This window comes from Polypterus senegalus, chromosome 7 (assembly GCF_016835505.1).
Source record: "Polypterus senegalus isolate Bchr_013 chromosome 7, ASM1683550v1, whole genome shotgun sequence".
NCBI classification, from domain to species: domain Eukaryota; kingdom Metazoa; phylum Chordata; class Cladistia; order Polypteriformes; family Polypteridae; genus Polypterus; species Polypterus senegalus.
In genome coordinates this window covers 8,936,966-8,953,459 of record NC_053160.1, presented here as the reverse complement: position 1 = coordinate 8,953,459, position 16,494 = coordinate 8,936,966, and the positions used below count along the sequence as shown (strand labels likewise).

Genomic DNA, 16,494 nt, shown 5'->3' with positions numbered 1-16,494 from the left:
ATCAGCCTAGTTGCTCTTTTCTGGACATTTTCTAGTGCTGCTCTATCCTTATTGCAGCCTTGAGACCAAAACTGCACCCAGTATTCCAGATGAGGCCTCACCATTGTGTTATAAAGCTTGAGCAGAACCTCCTGTGACTTGTACTCCACACATCAGGGCGCTATATAACTTAATGGCATCTGAACACTGGCAGTTGATACTATTGAGTTCATGATGACTCCTAAATTCTTCTCATAAGTACCATTGGTTTATATTAAAAAGAGGCAGTTATAATTTTAGGCTTTGATTCCAATACATCATTGTGATTTGTAGAAATCTGAAATCAACATTGAATTAATCTACTTTAAATGATCTTTATAACATTATTGAATACTGTAATAACAGTACTGAGACCTGCAGCAACATCTGTGACGCCCAACAACCCATTGTAGATGCTTTCTGTAGTCTGTGGGTTCAATTGATAGATAGATAGATAGATAGATAGATAGATAGATAGATAGATAGATAGATAGATAGATAGATAGATAGGATAGATAGGATAGATAGATAGAGCACTATATATTAGATAGATTAGATAGTGTGCAATAATTGTTCAAACAAAATCAGGCAGGTGCATAAATTTGGGCACCGTTGTCATTTTATTGATTCCCAAACTTTTCAAACTAATTATTGGAAGTCAAATTGGCTTGGTAAGCTCAGTGACCCCTGACCTACATACACAAGTGAATCCGAGTATTTAAGGGGGTCAATTGTAAGTTTCCCTCCTCCTTTAATTTTCTCTGAAGAGTAGCAACATGGGGGTCACAAAACAACTCTCAAATGACCTGAAGACAAAGATTGTTCACCATCATGGTTTAGTAGAAGGATACAGAAAGCTGTCCCAGAGATTGAAGCTGTCTGTTTCCACAGTTAGGAACATATTGAGGAAATGGAAGACCACCGGCTCAGTTCAAGTTAAGGCTCGAAGTGGCAGACCAAGAAAGATTTCGGATAGACAGAAGCGGCGAATGGTGAGAACAGTCAGAGTCAACCCACAGACCAACACCAAAGACCTACAACATCATCTTGCAGCAGATGGAGTCACTGTGCATCGTTCAACCATTCGGCACACTTTACACAAGGAGATGCTGTATGCGAGAGTGAGGCAGAGGAAACCACAGCACAAACAGAGCCGCTTGAGGTCTGCTCAAGCACATTTGGACAAGTCAGCTTCATTTTGGAATAAGGTGCTGTGGACTGATGAAACTAAAATGAGTTATTTGGGCATAACAAGGGGCGTTATGCATGGAGGAAAAAGAACACAGCATTCCAAGAAAAACACCTGCTACCTACAGTAAAATATGGTGGTGGTTCCATCATTCTGTGGAGCTGTGTGGCCAGTGCAGGGACTGGGAATCTTGTCAAAGTTGAGGGACGCATGGATTCCACTCAGTATCAGCAGATTCTGGAGACCAATGTCCAGGAATCAGTGACAAAGCTGAAGCTGCGCCGGGGCTGGATCTTTCAACAAGACAACGACCCGAACCACTGCTGAAAATCCACTAAGGCATTCATGCAGAGGAACAAGTACAACGTTCTAGAATGGCCATCTCAGTCCCCAGACCTGAATATAATTGAAAATCTGTGGTGTGAGTTAAAGAGAGCTGTCCATGCTTGGAAGCCATCAAACCTGAATGAACTAGAGATGTTTTGTAAAGAGGAATGGTCCAAAATACCTTCAACCACAATCCAGACTCTCATTGGAACCTACAGGAAGCGTTTAGAGGCTGTAATTTCTGCAAAAGGCGGATCTACTAAATATTGATTTCATTTCTTTTTTGTGGTGCCCAAATTTATGCACCTGCCTGATTTTGTTTGAACAATTATTGCACACTTTCTGTAAATCCAATAAACTTCATTTTACTTCTCAAATATCACTGTGTGTGTCTCCTATATGATATATTTAAGTGACATTTTTTATCGTAACAACCAACGATTTATACAGGAAAATAATGACTATTAACAAGGTTGCCCAAGTTAGTTAGTTAGTTAGTTAGTTAGTTAGTTAGTTAGTTGGTTAGTTGGTTGGTTGGTAGGTAGGTGGGTACTTTACTTAAGTCCTCAGGTGTTCCTGGTCACATTAGAACAATCTAGACGAGAACTGGCCATTGAGCCAAACAAAGCTAGCCAGTCCTATCCATTTAACTCTTCTACAAAAACATCAAGTCGAGTTTTGAAGGTCCCTAAAGTCTTACTGTCTACCACACTACTTGGTTGCTTTTTCTGAGTGTCTGTGATTCTCTGTGTATAGAAAAACTTCCTAATGTTTGTGTGAAATTTCCCCTTCACAAGTTTCCAACTGTGTCCCCGTGTTCTTGATGAACTCATTTTAAAGTCACCGTCTCGATCCACTGGACTAATTCCCTTCATAATTTTAAACACTTCACTCTTGTCGCGTCTTAATCTTCTTTTGCTTGGTTGCTCTCCTCTGCACAGCTTCAAGTTCTGCTATGTCTTTCTTGTATTGTGGTGAGCAGAACTGCACACAGGACTCCAGATGTGGTGTTTCACTAATACATTATACAGTTTGAGCCTAACATCTCTTGACTTATATTCAACAGTTATTTTGATCCTACCTAACATTGTATTTCACTTTTTGATCACTTCTGCACATTACTGAGTTGATTAAAATGTTGTGTCAACATAAACCTTTAAATCATTGCCAGAAGTTGCTTCCTGTAGCTCAGTGTCTCCCATCTTGAATCTTGATGTTCCTTGACCCATGTGTAGCACTTTTCTACATTCAACTACATTTTTCAATTGTTTGCCCAGGTGTAAAGCTTATCCAGGTCTCCTTGAATTGTTTTTGGTGCCTCCTCCTTGTCTGCCGTCCCTCCAATTTTAATAGAATCTGTGAATTTTACAAGTTTACTAAACTATACCAGAAGTAATATCATTCATATAAATTCGAAAAGTAATGGTCCAAGGACAGACCCCCGAGGGACTCCACTGATGACTTCTCTCCACGTGGAGCTTTCTCCTCTCATCTTTACTCTTTGTCTCCGGCTGGGCGACCAACTAGAGATCCAGTTTTGTAGGCTACCTGGGATGCTTACAGCTACTACCTGTGTTGCCTACTAGTTTAGGAGGTGGCTGTAAATTTACTCCATAGCAAACAGCATGTCCTTTGACATACTAGCATCCCATTCCGGTTTTGTCCCTGCCTTGCAATTAGGGGTCTGCAAAGATACACTCTTAACTGTCTGCAGATCTGAACTCTATTAGATATTTTGAAAATAAATGCATCTCTAGCATTATTTTATCATTGCTGGCCATTAACACAATACATCTGGTTTGCTTACGATGTTGTCCACAGTCATTTGTTCCAAGTGGCACCAAAGAAAGGAAACCTTTATGGACAACAGATTAGATAATGGCAACAGCCAAAAAAGATGCAATAAAAATTCCAAATTTGGAATACAATAAAAAAGAGCCTTTGGCTTGAAAACTGAAAGAAGAGTTGCAGTAATCTAAGCCAAGAGTTAATGAAGGCTTGTGGAAATATTTCACTCAAGTGCACTGTCACTGTCTTACAAAATAGAAGATCTTTGACACCATTGCAACCTTTCCCTTGTATCACCAATGTCTGCTGTCATAGGTACCAAGCATATGCAATTTACAATGGAGGAATACATTCACCCGTTTAGAAACGCATTTGTGCAGTCTTTCACCTTCAAGGATGAGTTTTCCTTTGTTATATGTTTATCTTTCCTGAAAAATAATCCGCCAATGCTTGATTGTCCAAAATGAAAACAACAAAATGATGCTATATATAACACAGCAACTGACAGACAAGATAGATAGGTAGGAAGGGTGCTATATCATAGATATGAAAGACACTATGATAGATAGATAGATAGATAGATAGATAGATAGATAGATAGATAGATAGATAGATAGATAGATAGATAGATAGATATGAAAGGCACTATATAATAGATAGATAGATAGATAGATAGATAGATAGATAGATAGATAGATAGATAGATAGATAGATAGTCAATATTTAATAAACGGCAGCCACGACCAGACATGAGTCAGTGTCTATAAATAAATAAACTCAAAGTGTTAGAAAAATAAACATACACACATACACTTTGGTCTGAACAGACACCAGAATGACTAAAAAGAAAGGAAATGAACAAGAGAGAGATCTTCTGACTTGGCAGTTCCAGTCCCAGTGAGGTGCTATACAGGTGTATTGCTGTTGGTATAAAATACCCCCAGTTGTGCTTCTGTTGATTGATTTGCTGGCTTAAAGTCCTCAGCGTTGGAGTGTCATGTAGAGGATGTGCAGCAATGTTCATAATGGCACTTTTAGTTTTGTTTTAATTCTCTCCTCTACGGCCTCCAGGGGGTCCGGAGTGTGTCCTATAACTGAGCCTGCCCTTCTAATTAACTTATTAACTCAGTAATGTTATCAGCCTAGCACACCACGGCGTAGAAAATCGAATTGGCCATCAGAGAGCATTGTGTTGTGGCACAGAAATCCTTTGTGTAATTAGAGTTGTGTCTTCCACTCCATGGTCACCAGTTTATTTACAAACAATTTTTGGGATACTTAAGTACTAGGGTGTTGTACCATGTTAGCCATTATGAATGTAGTGAGAAGTCAAGCAAAATGACACCTTTTAATGGCTAACTAAAAAGATTACAATATGCAAGCTTTTGGGGCATAAGCTCGCCTGAAGAAGGGGCCTGAGTTGCCTCGAAAGCTTGCATATTGTAACCGTTTTAGTTAGCCAATAAAAGGTGTCATTTTGCTTGACTTCTCACTAGGATACTTAAGAACTAGGAAGTGTGTAACAACATCAAAACACATCAATGCCCATCTGCAGAAATATATCTGAAAATATATATTTGAAAATAAACAGTGTAGAAAATGGTGTTATGGTTAACTATATGATATTTGTCATATAACATCATGTTCTGAGAATGTCCAGAGTAAATGATGCAATATAAGAAGAAACTTAACTAATAAATGGACAGATATTGTTGATTAATCAGTTTCTACTTTGGTTTCTATGTTTTAACAAATCTGAGCCTTTATGTTTACTAATTCTATACTTCGTAAAGCTATAAAATTTATTCTTGTAGTTTGTCCAAGAACTTTTCACAGTGTTCTGCGCCTGCACTCAGTATAAAGTACTATGCAAAACTAAACCAAAATTGAATTAAATTAACCAAAAAATGAATACTTCTTCCAAAGCATAAATACAGAGCACTGCAACAGTCAATTCTCTCTTTCTCTAGTAATTGCCTAATTAGAACGTCTTCTCAGACTTTGGCCAAAAATCATGCTGAAACGGTGCAAACCTGGAAACCTGCAGTCCCAAAAGAAAAAGACGCTGGCAGAAATAATACGCTAGGAAGCATCCAGACCTCTCTGCAACTATCAATCTCATTTGTGGAAAATCAAAAAAACATAAACAACATGTCAAAGTTAAACAATACAAATGGAGAATTCACACGAAAACCGTCCAGTTGTTATAAAATGTTAAATGTGCAAGACGCCTTAGATAAAAAATTATTTTAAAATTTCCCTTTGAACTCATAAATTATCACATGTATCGATGTAAATTACTTTTTTAAAATTAAATTCCTAGAAATATCCAGTCCATAAACCTATGAAATAATTCTTACAATATATAAAATAACACCACATGACCCTAAGCAAGCAACTTAACCAGCCAGGACTCCAGTGCAAGAAAAATGTAAATCAGCAGGTTCTGCACCTTTGATTTGTGTGTCACTTGATGTGTTTCTGAATGGATATAAATTCAGTATGAACAGAACGTCTCTAAACAGTGAAGGGTGACCACACATACAGTAACGTTTGCAAACGTGTGACACAAAGACACATTTTTCCTTGATTTCCTCCTCTTCTCCAGAGTTTAAAATTACAAATCAAAAGTCGTGATTAAAGTGCACATTGCAGACTTTCATTTAAAGGGATTTGCATGCATTTCAGTCACACACCACTTTTTCTACATGGTCCCCCCATTTCAGAGCACCATAATATTGGAGATACAGCAATGGCAGGTCCATTTAAGCTGTCATCATATTTAGGACTTTGTCACATATCCCAGCATGCAATGACTGCCTGAAGTCTGCAATTCACAAGTGCTGAAGATCTTCTATGGTGATGCTCTGACAATGCAGCCATCTCCAGCTCCTGCTTGTCTGGGGGTCTTGACCCTTGTGTTTTCTCTTCAGCATATTGAATGCCTGCTAAATTGCACTTTAATTTTAAAATTTCAGAATTTTAATTTGTTTAGCTTTGCAAATCTCCTGCGTGGCCTCAGCAGTATGTTTGGCTCATTATCTTCTTGGAGGATGAAGTGCCGTCCAGTGAGTTTAGAGACATTTATAGGAACTTGGGCAGATCAGATGTTTCCACACACCTTAGAATTTACTGTGCCGTTACCATCAGCATTTACATCATCAGTGAAGAGAAGTGTGCCAGGACCTGTGGCAGATATACATGGCAAAGCCATAACATTACCAGGACACTGCCATGTTTAACAGATGAGGTGGTCTGCTTTGGATCTTGGGCAGTCCGTTGTTGTCTCCACACTTTGCTCTTGCCATCACTCTGATGAGGTTCATCTTTGTCTCGTCTGTCCACAACACCTTTTCCCAGAATTCTGCAGGCTCTTTGAAGCCCCTTTCCACAAACTATAATCTGGCCATCTTGTTTTTGTTGCTAAATAGTGGTCTGTATCTTGCAGTGTGGCCTCTGTGTTTCTATTCAAGAAGTCTTCTGCTGATAGTTGTCTCTGACACACACACATTGGCTCCCTGAAGACTGTTTCTGGCCTGTCATGCAGATATTTGGGGCTTTTTCTTGACCCATCAGCAGTAGAGGTCCTCCTTGGCTCACCAGTCCCTTTGTGATTACTGAGCTCACCACACTGTTCTTTCTTCCTCATGATATTCTAGACAGTTGATTCCGGTCATCCTAAAGTTTCACCGATGACTCCAATTTCCAGCCTCATAATGTCTTCCTTGACTATCATTGGCACAGCTCTTGTCCTCAGGTTGAATAATGGCAACTACAGACTCCAAAGGGTAGAAGGCAGGCCAAGGTATCTTATGATGCCATTAAATACACATGAGGAAACACAAACACCTGTGACATTATGGTGCCCCATAGAAAATGAGTTGTCATTTCTACATGGTGAGACCGAAATGTCTGCAAACACCTTTAAATGAAAGTCTGCATTGTTTGATTTGTACTTTTCTACTGTGGAACAGAGAGGAAAATCAAGGAAAAAAAAAGTGCCTTTGTCCCTGGGGGGCATTGTAAATCATATATATGCATTTTTGTATCAAATCTTTATTGAAATACAAAACAAACATTTTAAAGGGGAACGTTAGCCATTCTGATGGGAACTGCAATGAAAAAATGATGCCAAGCTTAGCCTCCCCATTCCCCCGGCCTACCATCCCATAACACAACAGAACCTACACTAAAATGAATAGCAGCAACAAAAGAAAATCGGAGCCCATGAGGACCAGCATGGGAGGGAAAAGCACAGCTTCGACCTCATTAAAGGAAAGAAGTGCTAAAGGTTAGGGCTGCGGCCTGCACCTGGGTGTATCCGCTCAAGGCCCAGCATCACCACATCTGTTCATTTACCAACATCAGAGCCAGATGCCCCTCTGATCCTTGATCGTCATGACGTCTACCTGTTACACTGCGAGTCCGCTTGATATTCTAATTCTGGATTTGTACTCAGGCTAACTAATAACAAAGTCTGGTCGCTCATATAAGTTAAAAAAGAGCACAGCAAAGGCGGTATTATGGCAGCAACAAAACAGCGAATTAAGGTAAAACGAATGCGTTGCAATTCGCACAGGAAATTAAAGTTTGGATTAACGTAAATAACAAAAACAAATGGGGGGATTTGTACGATTAAAGCTCTAGGATTTTGTGACATTTGAGAATTGAATCGGTTTGTCACTTCTGATAAATATTACTCTTTAGTAAGTTTTTTTAACCAGCTACAGTGACAAATAAAAGTATTATAAAACTTTCAATAGCAAATGTAACAAACCTAACCGAGGGACTCTCTGACAAACCACATTTTAAAAGCATGTTGTTATGAAATCTACTTTAAAGGGTTTGTCCACATTGTCTCAGAATTCACAAATTCAACAGTACAGATTTATTGCATTTTGTGTATTGATGTTAAACAGTGTTTTTCAGCTACTGGAGAGAAAATTCCAAAGAATAAATTTGGAACTTGCGCATAAGATAAATCAATTAGTCCACGATGACCCCTATGTTGAAATCCCCCATCAGATTATAAAATTCACCCCATTTGTTGTTACGCTGGAGGAATCCCAATGTCTATCACACATTAAAATTTAAGCCCTGCACTGTATATTGATATTCATGAATGCCTATGCTAGACTACATACTACTGGATGGATATACCAGCATTTGAAAGTTGTTGTTACTACAACAACAACATTTATTTCTATAGCACATTCTCATAAAAATAACGTACCTCAAAGTGCTTTACATGATGAAGAAAGAGAAAAACGACAAAGTAAGAATTACAATAAGAGAACACTAATTAACTTAGAATAAAAGTAAGGTCCGATGGCCAGGGAGGACAGAAAAAACAAAAAAAAAACTCCAGACGGCTGGAGAAAAAAATAAAATCGGCAGGGGTCCCAGGCCATGAGACCACCCAGCCCCCTCCAGGCATTCTACCTATCATTGCATTCAGGGTTCTCATGGAAGGAATACTACTAGTATTTATATTTTACTAGCTGTCTCCCTGCGGCTCCATGTGACGATGTGCGGGTTCACTTTATGCTCCCATTCAGCTTCTGGGAGCCCTGAACCCAACACCGTCGGTAATGTCACCGATGAGCTTGGCAGTGAGGCCCAACAAATAAAGCAAGGGAATGGGGCAAAAGTTTTTATTAAAACAACAACAAAAACAAAGTGTCCAAATAATGGTGCAGTGTTATAAAAAATACGTCATGGTAGTGGGTGGAGGTCAAAATCCAATAGAAAAAAAAACTCTTTAAAAAAACAACAAGGTTAAAACTACAGCTGGAAGCAGTCTCTTTGAAAAACAAAGCCTGGTGCCTTCTTTTACCTGGTGGCTCCCCTGCTTCTCAACAGTATCAACAGGGGAGTCGGCCTTCCTGCAGCTGACCTTATCTCCATTTGACTGGTCTGGTGGCTTCCCGATCCCTGGCTTCAGTTCCGCTACCTCCAGACCGAGACTTGGCTTCCCCCCAACGGCAAGGACGCTCACGTTGGGGAATTCGTCACCAAAGCCTCCCAACTCCCGCTGCCTTCTCTGCCTTATGCGGCCACCCGTCCTTCTTCCAGTCACTCTCACTCCTCCATAAAATGCTCAGCGGGAGCGACCACTACCAACTGCCCTAGGTTTCAGCCTGACACCCCACTGGGGCTCACAGTCCAGCTGCACGTGAGCCTTCGCTCGCTCTCGAACTCACGCACCGGCTTTCTCCTCGCTACTTCCTGCCGCCTTCTTCTATTGCAACCTTCCGTTCTTTCCTTTTCTTTCTCTTTCTCTCCCCCAGCCGCCTCTGGTGTCTATTTATAACTGGGGCGTGACAACTGCGGCAATCAGCAGCTCCCGGGAACAATTATGGATGTGGACAGTTTCTCACCCGCGAACTTAGGTGAGAAACGCCTGCATCACGAATTCCCCAGGAACCGCCTCAGCCACACACCACCACGACCCCTCGATAAGCCGCAAGTGTGGCGATTATTTATTTAAAAAGTGGCCTTTGACATGAGCTGTGGACCCACTATAACACACTCCACCCACGTAACAGTGAAACAGGACAAACTTTAAAAATCAATAAACAAATGAGTATCATTAGCCAAGCAGAGACAAGATACAATCCAACACGTGGCCAGAGGAAGACGGGGTTGAACGGAGGCTGGCATGTGAGTGAGGAGGATCCCGCCCAGTTCCCCACTCAATCAATCAATCAACATTTATTTATATAGCACATATTCATACAAAAAAATGTAGCTCAAAGTGCTTTACAAAATGAATACAAAAATAGAAGACACAATAAAAAATAAACATAAGTCAACATTAATTAACATAGAATAAGAGTAAGGTCCGATGGCCAGGGTGGACAGAAAAACAAAAAACTCCAAAGGCTGGAGAAAAAAATAAAATCTGTAGGGGTTCCAGACCTCCATCCCTCGACCCACAGCCTCTGTCTCAGATTAGTGCGAATATTATCACTCCTGCAAGCGAACTATGATACTTGATGATGACAGAAGTCACAAAATCAACCGGAATGTTCAAAGAAATTATAGAAAAAAACCCAGCCTAAAACCGTTAAGTAGTTCTGTCGTTCTCTTGCTAAGTGGAGGCAAGGCACGCTCCGTGACTGGAGCATGAGTGAGGAGGGCCTGCCTGGCTCCCCACTCCTGACATCAAGCTTCCCCCTCTCCTTGGCCCGCAGCCTCTGTCTCAGATTAGTGCAAATTAATTGTTCCCTTAAGCAAACTCTGATTCTTAGCGCGATAACAGAAGTCGCAAAATCAACCGGAATGTTCAAGCAAATCTCTCTATTATAAAAAAAAAAAAAATCCTGGGGAGAAACAGTAGGTCTACGATACATGATCTTCATGTTAAGATCACGGAAGACACTTAAAAGACCTGTGAGACTAGAGAGATTGGCCACAGAGCGTCTCCCGGGGACCTTAAACATGAGACTTTGTGCCAAGAGATTAACTCAGGACCGTCTCGCGATGATGTAGAACAAGAGATTCTTGCAAGACACGCCCTACTTCCAAATAAATAGCAAGGGCAGCCAGCAACTTGAACACACTCAGTCGTGTTTTGGCTTTGAGCACACACAGATCCAGGGCTCTCAGCGCATATAAAGTGTATAAGGACAATACGTTATAAATGAAACGACAAAGCGAAGAAGAAAGCAGCATGAAGAAAACAGACTCAAAAGCGTTGGAGAGAAAAAAAGAAAAAGAAGAATCTAGGTGCAAATTTAGAAAAAAAGGTAAGTAATTATCAGCCCAGAACAAGTGGAATTGAATAAAAAGCATTCCGGACGTTGGCACTATACACATGCAGAACAGGTTAGAGTTTATGAAAGCAGTTGAATTCTAAAGGCTCAAAAAAAAAAAAAAAATAGTTGGCGTGATACACATGTGCAAAAAGTTAATGGATATGAAAGTAGAAAAATTAGAAAGTATAAAAAAAAGAAAGTAAAGATCGCAGGAGCGCAAACAAAAATGGAGTTTACCTCTTGCATTTATTGGTTACTTTTAAAAAAAAACTGCTGATGATGTCGATCATTTTGACTGTACTGAAATTCCAAACAGAGAAAGCTATCCTGAATTATGGTACAAAATCATTAAACACACGTCTCACTGACCTCATTAAAGAGATTCAGCACGTTGGGACTCAAAAGATTCCAAATATTGTTTTTACAGAAGTTCTGAAATAAAAGGGAAACTAATGAAATAGTAACAATTCAAAGAAAAAAAAATCTTAAAAGTGTGTATCCGGAAAAACAAAAATGTGGGTTGGCAAGCGAAGCGAGCAGGGGGCAAAGCCCCCTAGCTATAGAAAAAAAACAAAAATCTAAAATCCGTTAAGTAGTTCTCTCGTGAAAAACAGACAGACATACAGACAGACTTTGGATTTTATATATAAAGAGATATTGCATTATACAAAGAGGCACAATATTGTTTAATTGAGTAATGAAGGTACTATTAATAAAAAGCCATTGCATGGGATTTTTGTTTTTGCTGTGTTATCAAGTAAGTATTAAGTATTGTGAAATTGCACTTGCATTGGTGTTGAATACAAAAATTGTGGTACTGCGATGTCCCAAGTCATGGCAGACATAAAGTGAAAGTAGAATCTTCATTCACTCTTAACTCTGTCCGCCTCTCAGTGATTAAAAATATAACAGCAGGACGTGCCACTTGCAGAAATCCTCAGATGATTCTGCACTTACAGGGTGTATTGATGAGGGGATGAGACAGAGGAGAGGAGTCAAGTGAAGAACTCTGAGAATAGTCTGTAACTTAACATCAGCACAACCAGGGAATTGGTTATTGACTTTTGTTGCATCAAAGAGCCTAAGTGTCCGGTCACTATTCAAGGAGTGGGTGTAGAGATGGTCCACTCCTACAGGTACTTGGGGGTCTACATCATTGACAGGTTGAACTGGTCTCGGAACACACAGGAACTATAAAAGAAAGGGCAGAGCAGGCTGTTTTATCTTGGGAGACTGCATTTGCTTAATATGGGAAGTGACATCCTTCACATTTTCTTCAACTCTGGGATGGCCAGTGTGGTGTGCTCATAAGATTACTTCAGGAGAGGCCCACCGAATCGACAAAATCATTAAAAGGACAGGCTCAGTTATGGGATACACTCTGGACCCCCTGGAGGTCGTAGTGGAGGAGAGAATGAAGACAAAACTGAGTGCCATTATGAGCAAAGGACTTTCAAGCAACAAATCATTCCGCAGAAGTGGGTCAAGAAACACTACGGGGGCTTCTTTATACCAACAGCAATATGCCTGTATAAGCACTTCACTGGAACTAAATTTACTAAAACTATGCATCATAAGCGTAATCAGACCTCTAGACATGTTTCTGAGTAATATTAAAATTCCAAACTCACTTGCTGTGGCTTTCGTCGACCTCTTTGAGTTGTTCCTTAAGAGTCCTGAAGTTTGTCTGGAGCAGGTGCAAACGCTCTTGGCGTCTTTCATTAACTTGTCGTAGTTCTTTGTTCTCCTCATTCTAATAAAAGAAAAAAACAAACAAGTTTTTCAATTCTTAGTTACTACTGAATATAAAATGCAAGAAGTTACAGTCACATCTTGACATTCACTAAGGTTAGCAGCAGAAGACCCCAACAAATATCAAAATTTGCAAATAATACTTGAGCCCAAATACCTGTGGTAGGGCTTATCACTCACAGTGGGATATTTCTGTGATGTCATTTACTTATTGTTTTTAGGTTTTCTTTGATTGACCACGCTGTTTAACCAGCGCCAGCACACACATACACTCGCCTCAATGAGGTGATTGCCGTTAATGTGGTGTGGCAAGTCCATGAATATAAAGGGGGGGGGGTTTGGGTTTGAAAAAAGTTAAAAAAAGGAAACAGAAATCAGAAAGGAAATCAAGAAGTGAGAAAATGAGTGCGAGCTCAAGAATTGTTGGCTAGAACTCTACGTGGGTTTGCAACAACAACACTGTAAATACATACAAGCTGTGAGGCGATGTCCAGATCTGCTGAATAACTAATGGAGCAGTGAAGGGGAGAACAGCTTGAAAAGATCCCATACATTATAATTATTATATTTTTTTTTTACCAAAATTTATTTTACTGTAAATATTAAAGAAATAGTATGTGCTTACATTAACAAACAATCAATAATACTAATATTAATGTATTATTTTATTTTATGTGATGTGTGTCCAGGTATGGGAATGACCGGTTGTTAGAAGAAAAAAATTGGAGAGCCAACCGGGTCATCCTGTTTAATAAGTAATAAAAATAAACAAAACAAACACTAGGCTCATTTTACTTGGGGGCTCGATCCAGTGGGTCGCACTTGTCAAAATGCTGCCTCCTTCTGGGAAGCCAGCGTTATTATGGATGGGGTACCAGAAAGGGTGGGGTCAGTTGCCCTGACTGGGCAGTTTCTCAGTGCTGCAAGGAGAGAAGGAGAAAACAATGTTAGTGATAGCTAATTAAGCACCATCCTCCATCTACTGTGAAGTGTCCATCCATTACAGCCTTCTAACCGGGCCAGTAATCACCATTAAGCCCAGTTGATATGCCAATCCATCCCTTAGGGAACTTACAATATATTTACTTTGTCACACATGAGTCTTGAGGACAGTTTAAAGGCTCTGGTGGTTGTAATTCCTCGCCAATCCGCAGGGTGTCGCTCTACACTAATGCCTTTTCTCTTCCCTCTACAGACCAGATGATTTTTAGCCTTACCACCTTTGACACCCTTTCTAGTGTATGTGCACCTGGACCTGTCTCTTCCTGTCTGGCCTGTACTTAACCGAAGTGTTGCCATCTTGGAGCAGTCACTGGTGTCACTGAAGACTTTTTTTTCCTTCATAACGCGTGTATACTTTGTGTTTGTATTCAATTATATGGGCTTTGCTTGTGGGTGCTCTAACTCTTTATGTTTATTTGTGTTTCTCTTACACACATACGAGCTGAGCCCATGTAGTAGTGAAACAGGACAAACTTTAAAAGTCAATAATAAAAACAAAAAAATAAGTATCTGAGTGTTCAACCTGACAGGAGAGAGTCTGCCCTGTGGGGAGAAAAGCACGTGGCTGTGATATCTCTGCCAATCAGCACCAAGCCTCTAAAACACATGTAGCTCTGATCTCTCTCTCTCTCTCTCTCTCAAAAACATCAAAAGTTACTCCTTATGATAATGAGATGAGATGATAATGTCTGCTGAACAAATGGGTATCACTAGTAAGTTGCGGCAAGGTACGCTCCAACATATGGCGAAAGGCAGACCGATAAATAAATCTGTACCGCAAACGTACTATGATACTTAGTGTGATGAGAGAAGTTGCAAAATCAACCGGAATGTTCAAGCAAATTATAGAAAAAAAACCCGATTTAAATCCATTAAGTATGGAAAAGCAAACAGACATACGTTGGATTTTGATAGATAGATAGATAGATAGATAGATAGATAGATAGATAGATAGATAGATAGATATGAAATGCACTATATAATAGATAGATAGATAGATAGATAGATAGATAGATAGATAGATAGATAGATAGATAGATAGATAGATAGATAGATAGATAGATAGAAAAGTAAACACCAGGCAGTAAAAGATGGGTGAGTATTACATGAACCACAGTGAGAGAAGAGAGAAAAGAAAAACAATTTCAGACTTCACATATAAAATCTTTAAGGATTTTGAATATTTATTTGAATTGCAAATAGTGGACTTATGGACCCCAAGCCAACCCCTGCTCCAAGACTGTTACATAGTAATTAACTTCCCATCCTTTACATGCCCTAGTCTTTTGATACAATTTTCCTCTTTATATATATATATATATATATATATATATATATATATATATATATATTTACTTATGTAGTTTCCAAGGTTAGTGAGGAGCGCTGCCTGCCCATGCGTATTATACTAAAGCCACCTCAGTAACATTAAAAAGGTGCAATAAACGATCGAAGGAAACAGTTGGTTTCTTTACACTTACTTCTCCCAGCAGGCCTTACTGTTATATGAGGAACACACTGATGTGTTAGGGAATATTAGGGCATCCTAGTAGCCATTAAAATTCCAAAATTGCATGGGACCTAAGGTGAATATATAGATTTTCCTGACAACAAAAATTATTCTGACCTTAACAGATACCATATTAAATAGGCAAGCAAAGGCAGGACAGGTTTCTGCTTCACTGGCCAGGGATGGAATGCTGTTGACTGGTGAAAAGCAAGAGCTTGTTTACTGCTGATATGACACTGTTGGCCTGGTGAGAACGAAATGTAAGCTCTGAACCCTGTTATTATTAACAAGGACAAAAGAACAAACACCACAATAAGCAATGTGACAAGTATAGATTTACTGTTGGATATTCACAGAGGATGCCAGTTATGTTGCAGCTATTAAGAAACAAACATTCTGGTTTGGACTGAAGGTGTTTATTTGAAAATGCTATTGGAAAAAAATGCCAGAAATATGTTATATGAATAATAATCAAAAAAGCCTGAAATAAAGTTAAAGGGAAAATGTATAAATATAATGAACTAACACTATGTAAGACAATCACAAAATAAAATGTAAAATAAGCATTTATAATGAGTAACCTCAATTTGTGAAAATGTGACATAAAAGACTTGAACAAGGCAGCATTTTTGTTTTCATTAAAATATTGCAAAAAAAAAAATAACAATAAATGGGCAGCCTCTGGTCACAAAGCAACTTTTCTTTAACAAAAATATTGTGCGACACCTCCTGAAACAAATTAAACTGTGTAAGGAAAAGCTTTACGATTTGTTGACGAATTATTGAGTCCCGCTGAACACGAAACAAAGCAAAGAACAACAATTTGGACTTGAGGGTGTCTTAAAAAAAAAAAGTCTGGATATACGAAGGAAAGTCAAAAAAGATCTGCACTTTTGTGGTAATTCTGTTTGCCTTGGCTGTATAACTTGCCCCACTAACACATGGAAACACACTACGTCTGTGGTCACAGTGGTAAGGTTTCAATGCTGATCAGGCAGTTTCTCTTAACACGACCACCTCAGGCTCCGTTTGTACCAAAGCAGTACACTGCAATCCATTTTTTCTGGGCTTAAGGTCTATCTTGGGCCAAAATCCATAGAAAGCTTTCTGCACAATGTGGAATGTTTAACCGTGGAACAGGATGCGCA

At 39.4% G+C, this 16,494-nt stretch overlaps 1 protein-coding gene across 1 annotated transcript in view; it reads right to left on the bottom strand.

Annotated features, from left to right (window-relative positions):
• Positions 1-16,494, bottom strand: part of cntln (centlein, centrosomal protein) — a 503,405-nt gene that overhangs the window by 238,444 nt on the left and 248,467 nt on the right. Inside the window, exon 12 of the mRNA XM_039758210.1 lies at positions 12,714-12,835. Within this exon, the coding sequence (XP_039614144.1) occupies positions 12,714-12,835 (122 nt within the window). The remainder of the gene's footprint in view (positions 1-12,713; positions 12,836-16,494) is intronic.